This window comes from Anguilla rostrata, chromosome 16 (genome assembly GCF_018555375.3).
Source record: "Anguilla rostrata isolate EN2019 chromosome 16, ASM1855537v3, whole genome shotgun sequence".
Classification (NCBI taxonomy): Eukaryota; Metazoa; Chordata; class Actinopteri; order Anguilliformes; family Anguillidae; genus Anguilla; species Anguilla rostrata.
Window position 1 is genome coordinate 24,488,066 of NC_057948.1, and position 23,223 is coordinate 24,511,288.

Consider the following 23,223-nt stretch of genomic DNA (forward strand, 5'->3'; position numbering starts at 1 on the left):
ACAAAAATCAAGACCAATACCACTGCAGCCAAAAATCCAGACTTCTGAGGAGACACCACATAGAAGCAAATCACAACAGCATTAGAAATAATACATCTGACAGACAAACCAACCACATGATCAACAAGGAAAGTCCCCTGCAGTTTCTATATCAATCATTCTGCTTCTTTGGTTCAAAGAAATTCACATAGATAGCCTATATGATGTGGAGCTGAATAAAAATTATTGCATATAGAAAGCTAAACAAACAAAATCCTTTTCAGCTATTATAACTCTGGACACAGATTCAGTACAAAAATGCAAATCTGGTCCTTTGCTTTCTATGGGAAATATCACACAGGGAAATCTACTTGTCAGAAGATAAAAATGGACTTAATTAAAGAAAATACAGGAAGAACCTAAAGAAGATTACAGTCAGCTCAGATTTCAATTGAAGCAAATCCGTTCTAGGCGTACCTACAGCCTGTGTGATTATACAGCTGCCACAACTGGCATCAAAGCAAAGACAAAAGTGCATGAAATAGGGAGGCACTCTAAAGAGTAGAGATAAAATCTACAGATAATTGCAGATTCTCTGAATATAGTCAAGTTCCAAATCTGAATCAGATCACCAAACCCAAAAATACCACACAAAGCCTTTTGGTTGCAGTGCTATTAAACACGTTTTTCTTTAATCTTTTTACAGGCTATTATTTTATGACATTTCTCAATACAGCTGTTGTTGTGACTGTTGTGTAATTCTGAAAAATGATTTGCAGAACATTTCACTTTTGCATTTCTGATTTAGTGGTTTTGATAATGGTTTTGGATTTTTGTGGGGGCTAAATATTATCGAAAAGCCAACAGCCCCACAAAACTGCTGAAGCCATCTTCGCCGGAAACAAAAAAAAAAACTTTGAACTGACATCTGCGTCGCTTGTGATATTTGCTTTTTCAAAGTAAAAACAATCATTTAAAGATATCACACCAGAATCTAATCTAAAAAACTGCACAGGGAGTGTCACACCTCCTTAACACAGCTAAAGATGCCAGGTGCTAGAGCACAGGGAAGAAGAAAATCTGCTTCCTGAGAAGATTTCAGTGAGTCATGGTTAGCACACAGCGCTTCGACAGCCACTCTGAGTCTTCACATTCTCTTGTGTGGAAAACACAGAGGGAGGCTCTGTTAGGAAACAGAACCCAGGGCGAGTGTTTAGCTGGATGTGCTGGGTATTTATAAATCAGTCTCTTAAGAGTGATAGACTCCCTGCGCTCCTGAAGCACCTTCCCTGGGGCTTCAATTTCCAACAGTCATTTCCCTTCTTTAACCAAACAGCTTTACACAAGCACCAGTTACATGATAAAATAAACTTCATATTCAACTTTATAACTGCATATTATATTAAACTACTGATTTTTTAAATTGTTTTTATAGTTGGGTTTTGTGCAATATTTTGGATTCAATGTCCCCTCCTTTTTTAACTGTCAGAGATCATGATCTGTGACAGTGAACCCCCCCTTCCCCAAAAAAAATCTCTTGCACTATAAAGAATGTGGACCCTTTCACAGAGCCTACAGCTGTCTCTCAGTGCTTATTTAACTGAATTAGCTGTGAGCTGACCGGCATCTTGGGCCAAACCTGTAGCAAGCAACCTCCACAGCAGCACTTTGATGTGAGGTAGTGGAGTAAGGCACAGCACACAATCACATAAATCGGAGCAGGCCTCCATGAGCAGATTCTGTGAAAGATCAGCACAGGGACCAATCAGGCACCAAAGCTTATCATACTGAGCGAATCACGGGCTGAGGAATCGCTGGCCGGGTGTGTGCAGCACTCCTCTCCTGCACTGAATGAATGTGGAACTTTCAATCAACATCAAAGCGCATTCCTTACTGTTGCACAACATAACCACAAAATCAAGGAGGCATCCAATTAACTCAAAGGCCCAAGGGCATGGCAGAGATGTGTCTCTAAATGCTGGGAAAGGTCAAAGGATAAGAGATGACATAGTCTCTGTCAGTTGCTGCAAAACGGCTAATCCACGTGCTGAAATCTATAACAGCGAGCTGTGGTCAGTGCTCTGGCAAAAGCTGCACTGAACACCTAATTGACCTCCTGTTTAACAAAGTTAGGAATGACCAGAGCACCTTAAGGCTTATTAAAGAGATGTTGGAGCAGGTGACCAATGAGATCAGTTGAACTGAAAACTATACTAGAGGATAGGCCTACTATCCACGTGTACTATGATATACCACTGAGAGTGTTTAATCGGTGATAATTTGGAGATAGCTTTCAGCGCATTGCCCCAGAGGAAAATGAAGCATGGTTTGTCTATTAAAGCTTTCAGGGCTCCAGTTACATTGTCAGTCAACACTCTGCATTAGTTACAAAATCCTAACACTTAACTTCGTATATCAGTTACCCTCTTTGTCAACTTTCGTGGCGTTATTTAAAACAGACAGAACACCGTGCCATCCGGTTCCGTGAAGTACTATTTGTGTAGCTGGGCTAGTTCCTAATGAGGAAAGACCTGAGAAAGAGAAGATTCCCAACAAACGCATAAAGAGGATCTGGCCATCTGCCCTCTCTGCTGCCCTGACCTTTAACCTCTGCCCTCCACAAATCCTGGCCAGTGCACTGCTTAGATAGGCAGGGTCCGGAGAGGCCAGCTAACCCCGGTGCTGCTTGCCTGCTGGCACTGCAAACCGGTGATCAATCACGCAGGGGGAGGAGCCACACATCTCAGAGGGGATTCTGCAGTCATAAAGCTTAGCGCTGTCCTTCTCTTTCTATCTGCCTCTTTCCATAAGAAATATCAAACAAGAGCCATCATGAATTCCCCCAATAACTCTGTAAATAATTCACTTCAGCAACACCCAATTTGGGTCTTCAGTCACTTCAGTCATGCATGTATCACCCAGTTCTAACACTAGAGTAAATTCAATATCCGAACAAATGCACCCTCCCTAAATTAAAGGGAGCGATCAGATCAATTAAAGGGTATTGATGAAGCTATGCTCTTTGGTGCTGGCAGGATCATATTTCTCCGTGCAGGGCTGATATAGTTCAACCCAAAAAAATCTTCTCCGGTGTGAGAATTCTGTGTTTATAAACTATGTTTATAGTTTACACTTAAAACTTGAAAAACAAGGTTTAAAGGAAAAAATAGAATTTAAATAACATGTACACATTCTCTCTCTCTCTCTCACACACACACAGATACATTTAGACCAAAATAAGAAGTGTCGAGTGCACTGGTCACTGATTTCCCCCCTTTGTCATGAGAGCATATTGAACAGAACAGAACTAGCGGGGCAGATACTGAGGGTCAGTGCCCAGGTCAAAAAGAGACAAAGGTTCCCTTAGAGACGTCAGGGGCCATCTTAGCTCCCCAACCCCCCAGGTCACGTCAGAAACCTGGGTTTCTGGGAAACTCTGTATTTGACCAACTCCCCAAGGACTTTTTTTATAGTTAAAGGAGAGAAACTTTTGGGGGAATTCCCATCATCGGGATAAGTCATGGCAGGAAGCATCAGCAACCCAAGTGGCCAGGCAGGAAGAAGGATGCATTAAAATGAGTTTTTTTGAGGCATACAAGGTTAGGGACCCAAAACAACTCAAAAAAGAAAAAAAAAATCAAAGGAAAAAAAAAAAGATAAGCAACTGTTGATCAGCTGACTTATCAAATGTTCAGTTAGATACTTTTTTGGTGGCCTTTCCCTGTTGTGATCTTACAGAGTCAGTCACCGGTGTGCATTCCAGAGGAACTGCAGGAGTGATAGCTTGGGGCACAAGAGTAACGGGAGCGTCCAGCGGCAGCACAATGGCTGTGTGCTCAGCACAGCTAATTCGGTCCAGCCCCCACCGCGCCCCTACACCACCCCCCTCTCCTGCTCCCAGTGGTGCTAAAAAGCAGGAAGTGACAGAGGAGAGAGATACCGCTGCGGCGTTTTTGTTGACTTGCGCGGCTTCTGCTTCGCCCTGATTGAAACAAGGTGGACAAGCTGCTCTGATAATCCCGGGCCCTGGCAGCTGGGCCTGGGATGATCTGCTGGACAGCAAACTGGAGACACTGACACCCAAACCTGCAGATGGTCACCCCATGGCCCACTGAGCACTACCAAATACCCTCGCCCCAAACACATTCCAGCCATCCTCGGTGTCAAAATGTTCAGATCCCGTGTTGAAGGGCTCCTCTCAACTTTCATAGCAATGCAAGACCGCTGTAAGCCTTAAATCTAAATGACCAAAAGCTGGCTTTCACCACGATGTCACCACTGCAACAGTCACGCAAACCCTGGCAACTGAACCTCACTGCTATTTCAGTTGCAAACTGGCTGGCTGTGATAAAGGACAAATTTATTCTAAAACAAGCTAACACAGATGAAAATTACACTCCTTCAGACAGTACCATGTTAGGATGGAGCACCAGTAAGTTCTGGTTTGGTTCGTCCCACATAAACTGAGAGGGAAAGAGAAAGGGAGAGAGGGAGGGAGGGAGGGAGAGACAGAGCAAGATCCAGTCCACTTCACATCGGAGCCACGGTGAGAGGATTGATGCAGTTTATCAGTCCATTCTGTGTTTACAGAGCGAGTGCACACACTCAAGGCATCTCAAACTATGTAACACGAATAGCACTTGTCAGGCCCTTCCCTGGTGGCCTTCTCTCCATCTGGTAACAGAAGAAGGTTGTTGACAAATCTATCCCATTTCTGGTCTTTGTCTCTGTGCATTGAAAGGGGACACATCTTAGGTTTCACCCCGTATGACTTAATGAGAAAGGGGGGGGGGGGTTCTCAAAAGACAACCTTAATTTTAATTTAAGATTGGAAGACAAGGCTTTTCACGGTGTGCGATGACACCCCCCCCCCACACACACACACACAACACCACACACACACTTGCGCTCTCTGTCTCCCTCTCACCGCCCCCATGTGATGCTTTTCTTTTGAGCTTAATAAATGATAGGTCCTGGAAGGGAAGACACCGATGGACAAATGAAAGAGGGGGAGGTGTTGAAAGTGTTGAAAAGCTCCACATATCAATCAGTGGAGAGCTGGCTGCTGGGACTCGGGCCACATAATGCCTCCATGACAGCCTGTTGACCAGTGGCTCGGCCATTCAACCCACAATCCCCTGCCCTTTCAGCCCATAGGGCAGTGGGGCGGAGAGGGGGTCTCTGGCAAGCCACCACCCGACCTCTTCCTTGCTTCATGAGCTTTGAAGTCTCTGCATAATTATCCCTTTGCTTCCAATGGACAGTCCTTTCATTATTTATTTCATGTCTCTAATTTGTGCAGGTTCTTTGGTTCTTTAATCAAATGAGACAAAAATACAAGAATAAATGAGAATACTTTTAACCTAAATGTTGCTACTGTTATCACACTTTCCATTCAGCTTTTAGATTTAATCTAGTTATGCACTAAAATCCAACTAATTTTGAATATACAATGTGAAATAGGCCTATATCAAATCTCTTCGGTGTCCCAAATGAGAATACATACAGTGTAATGCAATATTAATTATTGGAATTTAATATGGGGATTATCAAGAGGGTCACCTGACTAGAAAAAGAGTTTCTTAACAAATTGATAGGAATTGAAAGGAACAGGAACCCTTAAGTGTCTCCTCCTGCCTCGGTACCTACAATCTGCAGAAACTTCTGACCTCTGGGATGCAGAAGCACAGGAAAAGCAGGAAACCTTCTGCATCCAAAGGAAGAGGAAATTAAATGCTCATGCTCCATATTGGGGCACAATTTGTTTTCTTTCAACACACTTCAGCAGGCAATGGTCTTCCCTCAGGTGTTTAGGAACCATATTATACTGCAGTGAGACAGATGTTACATATTCCTAAGACACCCAAGCAAACAAAGCCAGAGTGACTCACCAGGCTGCTGAATCACATTGAATATGTCAGGAACCATTTACAAAGTGCTCATTTCTCTACGAGGGTATAGATTTAAAGACCACAATTAACATCAGCAAACCATTTCACTTGGCAAAATTGTTTACAGGCAAGTATGGCCTCCAATTAAGTATGCAGTAACCCACAAGTTCAATACATGAGGTTAGAGCAGTTCAATATCACAGATTATCAGTGCAAACTGTCTAAGCATTGCCCAAGAGTTAACCTAAAATTCCGTACAGCTGAGTCTCTCTGCATACAGTAATGTTTCATTCTGTTTTTCACACGTCATGACAGTTTAGAACAGGGGTGCCCAATGTGAGTTCAGGGGTTTGTTTTAGCCCAGCACTACAACATCGATTCAACGAACTAATCAGGTCTTCAATCATGACCTCGATAAATAGAGTATGCTCTATTTATGCTTGGCTTGAACAAAAACCTGCACCTACATCGTCCCTTTTTGGACAAGATTCTGCCTTTTTGGACAAGTTTAAGCCCCTTTCTCCACCCTGGGTCATCAAAGGACACATCCTGTGAGCTGGAGAAATAAATTCTCTCTACCTTTCTTTTAAAGGCCAGCTCACTCTCCCTCACTGTTGGATAATAGTGTACTTGTTTATCTAGGCCAAAAATGTAATGTACTGAAACTTACCAATGAATTTGGTAGATATAGGCTACTGATTATTCCTTCTGGTTGCTTTTTTCCTTTTTACAGAACCTTTTGAATGAACAGTTCATATTCATTACAGGGTAGAATATATAAATAATATAATTGATGGTGAGCATAACTACTCATCACATGGCTGCCATGTGTATACTTTTTTTCTCCATAAGTAATTATCCACATTAAAAAAAGAAGTGTAGAAAGCATGAACGCAGACCGATACAGAGACAGGTCTCTATGAGGGCCAGAGGTGACAGAGAATCAAAGCCCAGGGTGCAAAAGGCCCCCCACATGTTGGACTATGAATCTGCCTATTCAGAACATTAAAAGGCCCCTGAGCCACTGTGAATTATTTTCACACCAATCACTGCAGGCTGTTCTTTCCACTGCAAAGAGAAGGCCTACAGGTGACATTTAAAACATGCAATGAAAAAACTTTAAAAAGAAGCATTTCAATTACATTATCTCACACTAGCAGCAGTAAAGGTCACATTGACCTTACCTCACAGATCTATGTTAGCTTTACAACAAAATTTTTTTTACTGAAGCCATTTCTGACACATAAGTTCAAATTTTTACATAAAATGCCAGGGTCAGTTCATACATTAGTCGTACATTATCACTCACAATGTTTTTTCTTTTACAGAAAGCTATGGACTAAATTCGGAGGTGACTTTTCCCCAGAACAATAACTGCCCTTCCAAAAGTGAATAGGCCCAGCTGTTCTGTCCACTGATCTCTGGACAAACAAGTGCTCTCAGAAAAAGCTCCTTTACTTCAGGAGGGGAGGTCAGGGGGTTGGACAAAGGAGGCCAGAGAGAATAGCTTTTCATTAATTCCTAATAGTAGTGGGGGGGTAGGGGACAGGGGTACACCCTGATTCTGCTTCAGTGGCTGACCATACACTAAAGTTAAGCAAGGCAACTCAGACTCAAATAGTGCAGAGGTAAGAATATGTTCAAATACATAACAGTTCTAATTAGGAGAGAGTGTGTATGTGTATGTGTGTGTCTTCTACCTTTGTATTCTACCATGATGCATTTCTCAGGTACCTGCAAATTTTATGAGCTCTAAGATAGATCGTCCATCAGGGCTAAGTGTCCTTTAAAACAAGCCTGTAAACTCCACTGGCTTATTTTACCACCTCTTAAGTTCACAACATAAAACAGCACACTGCCTTCAATTAATAAACGCACAAGCACACACAGGGCCCTATAAAAATCATTTAATGTACATGCCGTGCTGAAGTACGAACACTGAACATGCAGTTGATTTTTTTTTTCTTTTCTTTCTTTTGCAGCTTTAAGCATTGCACCCCCCCTTCAGCAATGTAACCTAAGCCTCATTAACCTCTGGGCTCTACTACCACTACATTTGCAAGGCTGTGTGGTATCCTCTGCAAACAAACAGCATTGTTGGCATATTTATCCCAATTGCTTCCAAGAGCACTTTTTCTCACCACCAGCAGCAAAGCAAATCCGTATGCAGTAGACAATTTTGTTTTCTAAGAAAAAGAAATTGAATTTGGAATCTTCTAGGTTCACAAGTAAAGTGAAAGACCAGATTGGCTTGAAATGAGCTGACTTGTTGACCACAGACCCCTTTATATCCACTGTTGTCTTCCAACATCTACTTGCCAGTGCATTGTTCAGCTCAAATTAGAATGCATCTGGAACATGAGTGTTATTACACCCAAAATGAACCACCCAAAGACCAGCGATATCTATGACGAACTCAATACAGAGGGCACAATATAATTTCATACAGCAAACTGTGTCAGAGGGACAGCGTAACTCCTGAGTGACTGAGATGATCAGTGAAACAGGATGTTGGAGGTCAGGCACTTGCACTGGGGAAAGCAGATTTTTGTTTTTCTTTAACAGCAAGGCCTGCTCTCAGCTCAGTTGTGCTACAGCCAGTGGGCAGAGCTGCAGCAAGCCCCCTGCTTGAGAATCCAATTTCCACCTTTCAAGGAAAGGAAATAAACAACCAACTTCCTGTCAGCAGCACACTGGGTTAAATCTGCCTCACTTTCCGCAAGATGTAAATCTAAAAAATACATTTACACGCGTACATAAACAGATGTCAGCAAAGCAGTTGCTCTAGAAAAAGCACACTGACACTATATCTTAATTATTTGTTGATATCTCTCAATGGACACTGAAGAATGTGCAGGTGACAGGAAGTTTCTTTTGAAAAGATCACTCAGCATGTGTTTTTACACAGTTCTGGAAAAAGCAGGCAAGAGGTATTTGAAATATTTCCAATGGACATACTTCAAGCATATATCAAGTATAGCCAAACGGCTGTAGAAGGAAAACAAATGCCTGGCTGGTCACACCAAAAAACTTTCTCTTGTTTAAATTTTTACAAAGTATTAGACTGGGTTCTTCTCATTAAGGTCAAAGGGGTTTAATTAATTTACGGCAGTCCAAGGCCAACAAAATCTGCCATCACTGTAACAGAGCCAGAAGTACTATTTTTCAGGTCTGATCGATCATTTCTGCATGTTGCTCTTTTTATTGACACAAAAGGCAAAACTATTGATGAGAATAATGTGTGATAGCACAGGGCTTGCCTGTTTCAGAACTAGGTTCTGCTTAAAATATCAGGTTTCCCCTCTGAACGGGAAGGCTGGGAAGAGACAAGCAGCCAAAGTCTATTGTGCACGTCAGCACCAGGAGGAAGGATAGCCTGAGGGGTGGTGACACGGGCGGAGGACGGTCTCCTAATGGCCAGCTCTCACAAAGCTTCTCCTCCCTTTTAGAAAGCAAAAAAGCCTGTTCACGTATATGCCCCCTCACCCACACCCCCCCCCCCCAAAAAAAGAAGCATTCCAGAAGAACAATTCCTACTGACCACGTACTTTGGGGGAGCAATGACATGAAAGCCCTGGCCAGTGAATGGGGGTCATCTGCTCTTTAGCGCTAGGGTAACCCGCGTCCTGGACAGCTCTTAACCCACTAAAACCTGCAGCTTTCTTCATTTGCACATGAATGAACACATTTTCGAACACAAGAAAAACTTCTGAGTTTTAGGCCTCCATCTCTGGCTTTGATTGGTTTATCTCGCTCTCTCCCCTCCCCCCCCCGACCCCCGGCCCCCGCCCTCCCCCTTCAGCTTCCCGGCTATTAGACAGATTAGAGAATTAGGATTCCCAAAATGCAACATTGTGCATTACACTTCTGAAGGAAAAGGATAAGTCAGCCTGCCCCAAGATTAGATGTCCCAAAAGCTGAAAGGATATGACAGCACCCTGCTAGTGGTTTTGGAAATCTCTTTCCCCCTTATTTTGGAGCACAGAAAAGTCTGTCATCTAGCCTATCGCTTCCCCAAAATTCCCATTCTGTTAATCTCTGTTGTCAAAATGACATTAAATGAAACTTCAGTTCAGCTTCAATCTGATTATATTAAAGAGACAATGAGAGGTCTCCATGGTTGTAGCCTGACAGTTCCTTCACTGACAGAATGCTTGTCATGATGCCTTGCTAAAAATGATGACTAATACAGCCAGAATATTATGTCATATCAAATCACCATAGTTGCTATTGTAATGCACCAGCTTCAAGCCTGTGTAGCAACTGTCAAATTAAAGCCAGTGAAGTGAAAGACAGCTGTGGGTCCTTTGAAACAAGGTCATTTAATTTCACTGACATAAACCCTTGCTCTGGTGCATGTGGTATACCCTCATTCCCCATCAAACACCTAGTGCTACTAGTGCTGAGGTCACCATAACCATACACATCAACAGTGATGACCTGATGGACTGATGCACTTTCCACTGGACAGACACACTTTTATTTTCCTCTGGGGCTTTTAAAATTCCTGCAGGCAGTGAGGCATCGCTCCGAGGCAATACTTACTTGCGATAGTTAGACGAGCTTTCTGGCTCAAAATGGCTCCATACTTGTTCTGCGCGAGGCACTGGTAGAAGCCTTCGTCCGATTTGTCTCCTTTTCTGCCCTCTACCTCTGAGATGTACAGGGAGCCATTGGAGAGCAGGTAGACCCGTTCATTCTCAGAGACTCTTACTCCGTTTTTTAGCCACCTGACATCAATGGGTGCCTCTCCATGTGCTTGGCAGTCCAAAATAACCGGGTCCTTCCGCACCACAGTCACGTCATGGGGCTCCTTGATGAAAAACAACTCACTAAAACATAACACACCTGCCAGGAGGAGAGAGGAGCAGTCAGTTTCATACCAGGGGCAGCTGAGAGGAGGGAGGTGGCAAGGAGGGGTGGCACTTACATAACTGAAGAGCACTGTGGCCTGCCTTAGTGCCATTTAACCCTTTCAGGTGTAAGATCACAAATATGTTCTTAACTGAACAGTCAAATGCTTATATAATAGTCATTACTGGAATGGAAAGCAATGGATTTGTAGCATACTGACCTTGAAAAAACATACAAAAAGGCATTTCAACAGTTAACTGTTTCTGGTTGAATGCATTCACACGTTTTTAGACACACGCTGGGATGATAAAGAGCACGATTAACTGAGCGGTCACGCTAACTTACTGCGCATCCACCCTTTGCCGAAGTGCTCAGGCACGTATGTACTATGTAGACCAGTGGTCTCCAACCCTGGTCCTGGAGAGCTACAGGGTCTGCTGGTTTTTGTTTTCACCTTAAAATCAGAACCCAATTGAGACCCAAAACACCAGGTGAGTTGACTTAACTGTGTAATCAACTGCTCTGATTGATTCATGAAGTGCAGAGTCACTATGAAAACCAGCAGACCCTGTAGCTCTCCAGGACCAGGGTTGAAGGCTACTGATGTAGACTATCTGTATTGACCACCTCGAAACCGACAGATCGCCTAACTCACTGCCTTGAGAAGTTTATTTCAAAAACTGTCCCGACACTGGAAAATAAATAAATAAACAGCACTATAAAGCCACGTGCTGTCAGTCGTTTTTCTATGGCTCCATGAATTAAAAAAAAAAAATACCACACTGTTAAACCAATACAAGAATATTCATAACCGTAAAATGCAATATAAAGAATAATTACATCTTATTGTATCTTATTTAGAGTGATCATAACGCAGTTAGTCATTTAGCGTCTTATATTTTTTGGAAATATCAGAGCCAACATTAACTATCCTTTAAAAGAATAGCCTACTATTAATGCATATCTAGGTAGGTGCAGATAGCTATCATTCAATCGGTTGCAGACCGATTTAACTTTCTAATTTAACTTTAAAATATATAAAGAATACGAACCATAAATCGCACCAAAATATATTGCAGGCCTATTGTTAAATTTCATTGAGACTGCCAATTGAAATGAGAAGAAATGCAATCACGTCTTAGGGTAGATTGGCTAATGCTTCTCAAGCAAACACAACATTCACCTATCCACGTGTAGTAGAAATGTTGCCAGAACTTAGCTGCTTTATTCCAACACCACATCCATAAAGCGGACCACGCGTTTCCAGGTAGAAACTGATAAATGTATAGGTTACCATTCACATAATTTGGAACGATCATAGATCGGACAATACATGTCCTGAGCAGTGGTCAGCGCGGCCATTACCGTGCCCTCCCATGACACTGGGCAATGATACAACGTCCAGCGTCCACTTGCGCACAATTAAATTGTCACTTCAATTTCACATTGTACGTTTCATTCCGAAATGCACAATATGCGATTCCACACCCTGTCATTTCTGTTAGAAACTTGCAAAGTTATCCGCGATTCAGAAACTTTAACATAAACACAGTTTAAGGACACATTATGACGACCAGGGATGCACGCCTCAGAAACGTAACATTTTTTAAAAAGTGCTCAAAATCTATTTTAAAAAAATAAGTAGCCTATAATAAAAACACTTACCTGAAATTTGAAGTGATACTGCAAAAAACAGCAAACGCTGATATTTTTTCCTATTAAAATACGCCATTTATTAAAATTGTTCTCGCATGCTATTTCTGGTGACTACTGCCTCTCGTTGCAAAGTGCAAATTCAGGTTTCAAGTGAGAGCGCCTCTACTCCGCATCAGGGACTACTTTTCTCTTGGCGTAAAGGGACAATCCCTCCCCCAATGTGTGTTCCACGGCTGAGCTGGCCGTTGATGTTCATCCATAAACTGACCCCGATTGCGCTTCGGCTCTCTGGGCAAACTGATTGCCTTGATGAAGAGCGCCAGATGAACCGATCCAGGATCAGCACCTGAAGCGGGCTTTTACCCTGATCAATGTTAGGAAGGAAGACTTCTTCCTCCAGCTCTCCAAATCACCGGAGTTAACACCAGAATTAACATTTGAAATACATGTCACTCCTATAATCGTGTATTGTAAGTCGCTTGGGATATTAGCATCTACTAAATGATTGCAATGTAATGCAACGTGCGCTATAGTTACTGCTGTGGTACATTGTTATATTAATTGTATTGTCTTTTAGTGGTCAACTGAATGAGAAGAAACTGGAGATAGAAATATATAAAACATGTACCATAAATGATTATTACATCAAGTAAAGGGATTACAATACAATAATGGCATAAACAATATATGTCTTTTTTTGCATTTTTAAATCAATGATCTTGTGTGATATTACAGCGACTAATTTGCATGAATGTAAATTCTATACAATGAATTCATTGCACATATCTGTGTATGTTGGGATGGGATGGGGATCTGGTAAACTGACCAACACACAAGACCACTATAGTTCCACCTCATTCCAATGTCAACCATCAACTGCAGTTACAACAGCTATCAGTTATGTCCCCATCTGGCTGTAAATGAAAATCAGCACACCTCAGCACTGATTCTCTAGCAGTGTTTAGTATTCTTAATTCATGCAAATGGTACACCAAAACTTAAGAGGATCCATTAAAAAAATAAATGAAATTAGAAGATTAATTAACAGTGGGACAGCATGGAGAAATTTCAAGTGTTTATGTTCTTGATTTCTATTTATTTTAGCGGCACATGTTAGGATGTATACATACACACTTCCTCCTTTCATTTATATTTGGTCATCCTGTGACTCCATATATTAAGGCATGGGGAATCATTATTTTCATTTAAAACCGGCTAGGAACTGATCAATATTCTGGCATTTTATTGCCAAAGAAACTGTGTTGCCTATGGATCAATTATTGTGGCTATTAGCTTCAAGATGCAAGAGTGCATGAGATCGCTATGTTTTAAACACGTAGAGTGCTGTTCCGTTCTGCACCTGGGGTGCCACTGGGTGGGACAGTAAGTTACACTGAAAACCCTGGAGAGCAGAGTGGGTTTACTGGTTATAGTTTAGGTCTTAATCTGCAGGGAACTTGCAGTGTTAAAATCACGGGTAAAACATTGATGCTGTATTTTGAATAGCCTCAACTGCCTCAATGAGGCATGGATAGTTAAGAAAAGTAGTTGTGCGGCATCTCACATGATAAGGGCACCAGGAATTGGTGGGATAGGTGGGAAAGTGTCTTTTTAAAATGGTAAATGCATACATTACATTTATTTAGCAGACGTTCTTATTCATAGTACAGGTGAATGGATGAAATCCTTCATTATACCGAATGACTTCGGATGAACATAGATCCCATGCCCATGAGGTTTTGGGTCCAAATCCAAGAGTCCGTATGAAGATGTGAGAAAGGGAATCCAGTGCCACAGCACATTTCATTACAAAGCTTAATCGTCTTTAATGACCTGACTCTCATCCTGACAAGCAGCAACAATACAGCAGCACAGTACATCAAGGACACATTTAAAAACTACAATTATATATCTTACATATTACAATTCAATTATAATTTTTTAAAGCTCAAAACTTGTAATTGTGTGTCTATTTTAAAACACTCTGGAGACAGAAAAAACATTTTAAAAATTTGAAAAAATATAAATAATAGACACTTCTAAATGACTGGCTTATAATGGTTTTCTGCAGAGCCTATATGCACAGTGAAAGCACAGTCTGAGTTTAGGGATAGGGTGACACATACTGGATGCCATTTATGGTTGCTGGGCCAACAGAAGGCCCTGCTTACACAAGCACAATGCTTCAGGAGTGTGAGACAGCACCTCCAAAACTGGGTTTGGTAATTATGAGAAAATATTGATGGTAGCAGAACAGCTGCCAAATAAATGGCGATATTGATCCGCTGCTCAATTCTTTTTGGAGGGTGACCCCTTCCCCCCCTCCCCTCCACAGATCCTCATTCAACTATCGGACAATAGGCCCAGCTGTACTGCCTGCTCCAGTGCTGAGCTTCACAAAACATGTGTTTCATGCAAAGATACACATGAATATCACTAAAAAAATGTAAAATTGTCAATTCACACATGACCAGGAGCCAGATATGAATGTTCTCCCACCCTTCATACAACATACAGTTAACCTGTCTCACCATTGAATTGTCAGCATGAAAAGAATGCTCTTCTTCTTGGCAACTATTGGCTGGGAACATGATATTGCTTTAATAATAATTTGTATGAAAATACTCCAGCCCCAGATAAGGTTTTCCAAACTTTTTGTGCTTTTTCCCCAGTATGGTCCTCTTCTTTTCGATTACAAAATCTATTGAAACGTTATAGATGCGGTGATTCTGATGGACGTGTCTGAGAGGGATGAGAAGCAGTGACTATGCTGTGAGCAGACTGAAACTGATAACCTTGGCTTATACTCCCATGAACTATACATTATTTTCAAAGGTTATGAGTACACTGAATTAAATGACTGCCATTACAATCAAGATCATTTAAAAATTTATCTGAGATACATTCTGAGAAAAAACATCTACATGGACATAATATATCAAATTACATTAAATGTGAATGTATGCACATTTTAATTTTTTAAGCTGCCATTCTTAACCTGCTGTTACATAGTATCTCAGTCCAGATGACCACATATGCTGACCATTTAGGAAATGGCAGCTCCAATAGCATCTATTTGGGATTTGGTCGTACAAGCTGCCAATACTGACCGGTTTTTGGGGTGGAAGATATAGGGTTTGAGGGTGTGTGGTGGGGGTCCACACAAACAGAGGTCAAGCTCCAAGCCCTAATCAATAGAGTAAAAGTCATTATCATGTTCTGAATATTCCTGGGGCCTGGGGAAAGTAGATCCGGCACCACAAGGCTGTAGTCCAATTGGACAAGGACAGTGGTCTCCTGCTCTAAGAGAAGCCCATCCCCAATGACCCTTGCAGTGTCCAAAGAACTGCTTGGCCCTGAGCGTGACCTATGACCTAAACCACAAGAGAGGGCGGTCCCTGCCCCCACAGAGTGTGAATCTGGGTGGGGGGTTGGATATTTGGAGAGAGTTGAGGAGGGAGGGAGCCGTTGCCTGGTGGATACAATCAATAGCTTTTTGACACAGAGCATCTCTGACAGAGTTAGGCTGTCCTGCTCCCATACTCCACCCCACCTAAAAAGTGAAAGTCACTGAATGAAAGTAAAAGGGTGCATTCACAGTGGAAATATGAGATCCTTTACATCAGGGAAGTTTTAATAACACACTTTAGAAGGCAGCACTTGAATTAATTCTTGGAAAAGTTCACTGATCTATTTTAAAGACAAAAATAATGCATCATTGATTATAACAATTGACAAATGAAATATTAGTAATGACTTTTTAAAAAGATGTTAATAGAGCATTGTTAACGATCAGTGTAATTAAAATTAGTCTCACAATCAAATATTATCAACATATTGCAAAGGGAGCATAGTATATTACAGGGAAACAAACCATATAACAGCTGAATTATTCTTTTAGGGTGCACCAGTTCCACAATTAAAAATAAAAAAGTCCACCAGAGTAGGCTACCGTCATGCAAACGTAGCAGCAAGTCCGTTAGCTCGTCAGCAACGCATATGCACAGAAATGACATAACGACCATTTGAAAGTAAGCTCGCGCAAGCTATATTTTCTCTGTTGATTAGATAACCGTTTTACCCTGCATGTGGACACCCGAGACATTTAGTACCGCTGCGCACAGCTAGAGGGATATCACAATGCAGTGGCAAATGACAGCTGCAAAAAAGCATTCTAACGCCACTATCTGGTCTGTACTGGTATTACAGCTCGGACGGACACAGATACACCTTCCGCGCTTGAAATTGTGATTCAAATTAAATTAAGCTATAGAGATAAACAAAACGATCTGAGCGGTGAATGGAGCGTGTTATAATTAATTACATCTAGACTAGATTATAAACATTTCCGTCCTCGCGATGTTCCAAATGGCAACACAGTAAATTATTTCCAAGAAGCTTCATTAAAATACCTGTATTATCTATAATTCTAATATGCCGCCCCACTTAATTCAGTAGCACCTAAAAGTTAAATGTAGTGCAACAGTCAGGTAAGCAGACCGCCAATTAGGGTTTTGCAGTGGTATATGCACAAATGTTAACTGCGGCTTCTTCAGGGTGTGCAAGAAAGAATATGCCATAAATGAAAGAAAATATATTCAGACAGATGAAAGTCACATTCTGTTTATTTTTCAAAATATGCCACCATTTACATGGACATGCAATTTTGATGTTAAAATCTATTTTAACAAGTTAATGAAATATTACTGTACAGTAACGTATTCAATTAATACAAAATACATTTCTTATATGCCAGAATCATATGTACTCAACATATTTATGATATATACATTTTTCTTAATTTTGTCTGAAATATTAAATATATTGTACTTTAGGGCCTTAAAAACTATACTCCCCAATGATAAGAATATACTTCAATGCATTATAATTCTGATATTCAAAATATTGTATAGTACAATTTATTATACAAAGGCATCGTAATTTAACAGTCTTGTAAATTACATGTAAAAAGAAAGTATTTGCTTATTTTCAGCAAGGTTTACATGTAAACATTTTCTAGTCAAATGTTCAATTGAGAGCTAGAATTTTAAAGTAAAAGTAATCCTTCACTATTGAAATATGAAAACATTCATATGATAAAACATTTGAAAACTAAAAGTCATAGCAGAAGTGCTCCATTCTTTAGCACAAATTTTTTTAAAAAGTCAAAACGTTTAACATAGAAGACAGTAGAAAATAAAATGAAGAATTCAAACACTGGACAGTGTAAACATATGTTCAATTAAAATGATAGACATCGAAACCCATAAAATTAAGTAATACAAAAGAAAAAACGTAGTACAATAGTTATATTTTAGTGACAACTAGTCAACTACAAGCAGAAGAGGTAGAGAACCTCCACTCTTTGACAACTATCCAAAACCTGACTTTAATTAATCGATACAAAGAATGAGTACAGAAATGAAATGAAACTCACTGCCATTTGGCTGGCTTTTCAATTTTATCTGCATCTGAAACGACAGTGTTAACTTAGCACATCAGAAAAATTATTTTAGTCATGACAGTAAGACACAAGCCATTGGGATTTGTCCTCAGGGGGGGGGGGGGGGGGCTTGTCCTGCATAAGCACTGGTCCTTAGTGTAGTGCCACACCGTGACCTGGTATCTAACGGCAACCGTGCTGGGGCCAACTGAGACCAGCAGACTCGCAGGACAGCGTCAGCATACAGGGAGCGTTTTAGCCAGCGCAGGGTCGTCCGTCTCATCCCCAGGAGAGGCACCCGTGCCAGCGGGGCACAAAATGGCGCAGTGTACAGAGCGCTGGGTGGCAGCGCGCCCTCGGCGCCGACGTGTGCCCGTCTACAGATATCTCTCCCAAATGGACAGATAATGTTGCAGTGGTGACAAAGGCATACCAATAGAATTCACCTTTCCAACATGGGAGGGCAAAATTAAAAACGAAAACGAAACACGTAAACTGAAATAAAATAAACACTGATTAAAAGTTCAAAGTGACCTCTGTTGCAATTCAACTCTTCATGCAACGCATCTTAACTGACAGAACTAAAATGATTTCACATCGAGTGCAGAGAGGGTACTGTCCTGCAACAACCCCAAACACAGGAATGTGTTGCTAAGGAGACATCCTGTTTAATAGCTGTGGTGATTAATCATCAAAATTTTTATTTATTTATTATTATTATTATTTTTTTTTTTAAAAGCATGTTTTCCCACTCATTTCTCAGGACTCACCGCCACTGTGTTTACATATTTTACACAGATGTAAACTAACCACCACTTAAACAGATGCACAGTGCTGCAGAGCCCTGATTCAGAGAGCAGCCAATACTTTCAGTAATCCACAATCAAAGTGCAGCGCATGACTTTTAAATGTGACTGTAAACCCGTGTTGGAAAGACACTGGAAAAGATGGATACATTGTCAGCCAATTAAAGATAATCACAAGACTAAAGGAAATTCAGTTTGTAAGACTGCTATTGGATATTATTTGACGGATCTCCTGGTTGTTCCGAAACACTGGCCATCCTTCACTCTGATAAAATATCAGTTTCTACTGCATAAGACCAAATGTATTTCTCCAGGTCAGCCTATGAATCCATATAGCTTATATGCCCCTTTCAAAATAGTAGACCTATTCAAGGATAGAGAAGTATACATTTATGAACATTCTTTATGTGTATCTGTATAGATACATACACATTAACATAAACTGTACAATTATGAACTACACAAATACAAGCATCTCGGAGCATCGTGTACTTTTTCCATTTTTCATGCTACTTTTTAAATTTTCCATTATTGAGACAAACTAATAATGTGGCGTTAGTGACAACAACAAAAAAAGGAAACGCTTGCATATGTTTGTGAATGAAGCACAAAGCTCTGTGTGGCAGGACTGCATCCAGGCCCGAGTTCTGTAAACCTTTTTGTAAAGAAGAGACAACCAGAGAAAGGAAGGCTTTGTCTGATTGGAGGGATATATCTGAGCTCTTCACTATTTAACTGAAGCCCCAAAGGCCCGTTAAGAACATGCAGCCGGGGGGAGAACTGTGCTTAGCGTTCTGGAAACAGCCCGCCTCCTGCGTTCCTCCGTTAGATTCTGATTGACAGCCGATGTGCTGTGCCTGCGTGGGTACGGAGGTGTCCGGCGGTGTCCACCAATTAGAGTGCTTCTTCAGTTACTCTCGCCTACGCCCCCTAATCCACGCCGTCGAAACCCTGCGCGTTCTCGATGGCGATGTGGAGCTTCTCCCTCAGCTCCTCGAATGACTCGTATGGAGGAAGGTCCAAGCGGTTGAAGCTTTGGGGGAGAAATATGATCAGTACAGGTTTTTTCCCCCATACAGGGCTGTGAAAAGGTATTTGCTCCCTTCCTGATTTCCTCTATTATTCCGTATTTGTCACACTGAATGGTTTCCGTTCTTTAGACAAAATGTAACATTAGACAAACGGAAACTGAGAAAACACAAAATATTTTAATTATTATTTTATTTATTTAATGAAAAAAGTTATCAAACACCCATATCACCCATGTAAAAAAGTAACTACCCTCTTAGGTACCCAATTAACCAAATTTTATTGATAATTAGATTAGATAACTTTTAAAAGAAATCATATCATAATCATAAATGATCTGAAACCATTCAGTGTACCATTCATGGCACTGCATAATGGTTGAGATGTGGATTTGAGCAGAGAAAACTGACTCTGGAGCAGTTTCGAAGTGCAAAAAGTACAAGGAGCTCTGGGAAACTCACCAAGTGTGGGCTCTGGGCAGTTTGTCAGGCGTACCCCACTGTTCAATGGTGAACAGCTGTGGACCATTGGACCCTGTTTTGGGTTAGACGAACACAGCGGTCAAATGAGTCTTAATAAACGATCCCATGACTGTAAAGAGCACAACTATTATTGGCAGCGGGCATTTTCACATACTTCAGCACACGAGCCATTATTAGCGCTCAATTACACGTCACTGAGCGACGAACGCGCGCAGCCGGGGAGGCGGACTCACCGTACAGCTCAGCGAACCCGTTCATGGGTACGCGGGACGTGCCGGTCACAAACTGCAGCAGACGAATCCGCTTCTCCGCGTCCATCAGCAGCACCGCCTGAGAGGACAGACAATTTCAGAAAGAGCGCAACTCGCGCGTCACAGCCCCTGCACTCAAAAAACAAAAAGGTACGATAAAGTGCCTATAAAGGTACAAACACTGGAGTGGTACCCTATAGGTACATGAAATTGTACCCCTAGCCAGCAACACATAATTCATTTGTACCTTTTATCTGCCTGTAAAAGGTACTTACTAGTACCCAAACAGAACATTATTGTACTTTCAGGGGGCATTTGGGAAATGTGTTTCCTAATGAGCAGAAATGCACCGCCATGGTACCGTTACTTCCGAGAGTGTCACTTTGCCATGGACAGGCTGAGCTGTGCTGAGTTTGGGAGAGAGGGACAGTGGATACCTTCCAGAACCACTGGATGACGGGCTGGTTGGCGCAGTAGCCGTTCTTGTACTTGGTGTTCTCCCTCCAGTCGTTGACGTCCACATCCCCAAGGCCACACATCAGCAGCTGAGGGGAACAGGGCAGGGAGGAGGGGTCAGTCCTAGGACTAAGAGCAAATTACTGCACCCTGGGACTAGGAAGGGGGGGGACTCACCTCCAGCTCATTCTCATCAAATATCTTAATGAGATCCAGAGGTATCAGCTCGTAAAATCCCTGCAATGAGACACACAGACATCAGCTGGGCGGTCATGGCTGTTCTGCTTACTCGCTGATAAACTGCACTAAAGTTTGTGAAAGATTCCAATGTAGAGTGTGGGTCACCAACTTTCAGTTCTGTCTTTAGGACGTTACCAATTAACTGAAATCTAATCAAAGGCAATTGTGTTGATGCATTAAAAAAAAAAAGTCAGGGTTACAACAAGGTACACAATATGGGGGGGGGGTATACTGGGACGGGATGGTTGTTAGAGTAACATTAGCAGAGTCTTTACCTCTTTGAAAGCAGTCATTTGTTTCTGTATCCGATTCACGAACCTCCACTGAATGACGAGGCTGAAATCGGGGGAAGAAATGATTAAAATTCTCCCCACAGAAACAGCACTGGGAGTCATTATGTTCAACTAGAACTGAAGCACAAACACCTATTCCAACCAGGAAGTAAACACTAGACATTCTGTACGAAAAACAGACCATGAAATAATTACACTTCAACCTTATGCTGACAACATTCTCCATTGTTTAAATCCATGCTTTCACAGAAAATTCTGGATACACTTTGTGAGCAAAGATTTTGACCTAAATATGTTTGTGTCTTCTTGGAGGTCATCATTGTTTATATTACTAACCAGTGAGCTTTTCCAGTTTAAACAGTGCCCTCTGGTGGTACAGGTTTTAACAATTATGGCTCCACTGGAGCACTTGTGTTTGTATTCTTGGATTTCCCTTCACTGAGTGCTAATGCTTCCATCTTACTCTCTGCCCAAGCTAAACTGATGCCAGGTTCATTAAAAAAAAAATCATTATTATAGCCTGACAACATGCAATACAAACAAATAGACAGTCGCAACATGATTTTGAACCAAAAATGATCTGAAATTCACCATTATCACATAACTAGCCAAATAGCTCTCTTGCTAATACATTTATCTCACTGCACAAGTTGCCTACATACTCAGTTAAGTTAAATCATAAAAAAGGAAATGGAACTTGGAAGCAGTTCAACATTTAAGCGTAAATTACTTAAAGGTTAATCGCCATGTGTGCTTGTACACTTTTCTAGGCCTGTGACTGTATGTTATTTGTTTTGCTATGCTGGTAAAAGGACTCCTATCATCTAGTTTTCAGATTTCGTCAGATTCAGAAGGTGCTTCAACAATGCACTAGACAAAAAGGAAATAAATGTATTTGCAGAGGTGGAAAGTCCAGGAGTCAGAATGTAAAAGTCCTGCCATAAGGTTCTTCCACCCATTAATTCAGCTGATATCACCAAGTAATTCTACCTAATGGTAGACAAATTGTGCTAATTAGCAAATCCAGGAGACTGCAATAAAAAACTGGGGAGGACTTTTATTTTCTGAACCTGAATTTTCCACCTCTGTGTATATGTTTACTCCTGCAATGTGAAAAATACCACATTTATGTAAAAAAAAAAAATAGATTAATAAAACTAAGAACAATGGGCCTTAATTATACTCCAGACCAGTGGCGTCAGGGGCATGAAGAGGAAGGGAGGGTCAGGGTCACTGTGCATGGTCAGACCTCAGCACACAAACACAAACATCCCTCAGGTTGCCTATTGAACTACAGCACATTGCCACTGCTGCTTCCATGCCCGTAGGGGGCGCTCTTGCTTACTGGATGTACTCCTTCTTGTTTTTGTCCGTGACCACAATGTCCACTCCCCCGGGCTTCAGCTCATGCTGATGAGTCTGAAGAGGCAGAGAGAGAACGCACATTCACACTCAAGTGAGGAAATCATCCTAATGTACAGTCATCCCACAGAAACTCAACTACAAGAATGATTACAAATGAAAAGATAAAAAAAGAACGGCAGAAAACATCTTTCCTTTACATAGTAACTATTATATAATAACCATACACTCCTGGCACAAATTATGTAAACACTGCATTTATAAACAGAGTTTGATGATCAATGTAATATTTTGCAGCAATTTTTCTTTTTGGCATAAAGTAATATGCAAGAAATGTAATATCAAAATAGAAACAACAAAAAATAAAATAATAGCATTTATCTTAAACAAGTGCCAATTATTAAACCTTCCCATATGCATTAGTTCATATCTACATAATTGGACAGTCTAATGTATCTTATTGTTGGAAATTTTTATAATC

General features: G+C 41.2%; 2 protein-coding genes across 7 annotated transcripts in view; both read right to left on the reverse strand.

Annotated features, from left to right (window-relative positions):
* Nucleotides 1–12,544, reverse strand: part of LOC135242032 (protogenin A-like) — a 42,119-nt gene extending 29,575 nt beyond the window's left edge. For both annotated transcript variants that reach the window (XM_064312901.1, XM_064312900.1), the window contains exons 1-2: nucleotides 12,390–12,544; nucleotides 10,416–10,718 (exon numbers count right to left, since the gene is read on the reverse strand). In XM_064312901.1, coding sequence (XP_064168971.1) covers nucleotides 10,416–10,718; nucleotides 12,390–12,456 — 370 coding nt within the window. In that variant the 5' untranslated portion in view covers nucleotides 12,457–12,544. The remainder of the gene's footprint in view (nucleotides 1–10,415; nucleotides 10,719–12,389) is intronic.
* A 4,443-nt stretch (nucleotides 12,545–16,987) lies between these two features.
* Nucleotides 16,988–23,223, reverse strand: part of LOC135241553 (E3 ubiquitin-protein ligase NEDD4-like) — a 38,464-nt gene continuing 32,228 nt past the window's right edge. For all 5 annotated transcript variants that reach the window (XM_064312049.1, XM_064312046.1, XM_064312048.1 and 2 more), the window contains 7 exons: nucleotides 22,726–22,799; nucleotides 21,363–21,423; nucleotides 21,025–21,084; nucleotides 20,829–20,936; nucleotides 20,374–20,470; nucleotides 20,120–20,192; nucleotides 16,988–19,662 (listed from right to left, as the gene is read on the reverse strand). In XM_064312049.1, coding sequence (XP_064168119.1) covers nucleotides 19,560–19,662; nucleotides 20,120–20,192; nucleotides 20,374–20,470; nucleotides 20,829–20,936; nucleotides 21,025–21,084; nucleotides 21,363–21,423; nucleotides 22,726–22,799 — 576 coding nt within the window. In that variant the 3' untranslated portion in view covers nucleotides 16,988–19,559. The remainder of the gene's footprint in view (nucleotides 19,663–20,119; nucleotides 20,193–20,373; nucleotides 20,471–20,828; nucleotides 20,937–21,024; nucleotides 21,085–21,362; nucleotides 21,424–22,725; nucleotides 22,800–23,223) is intronic.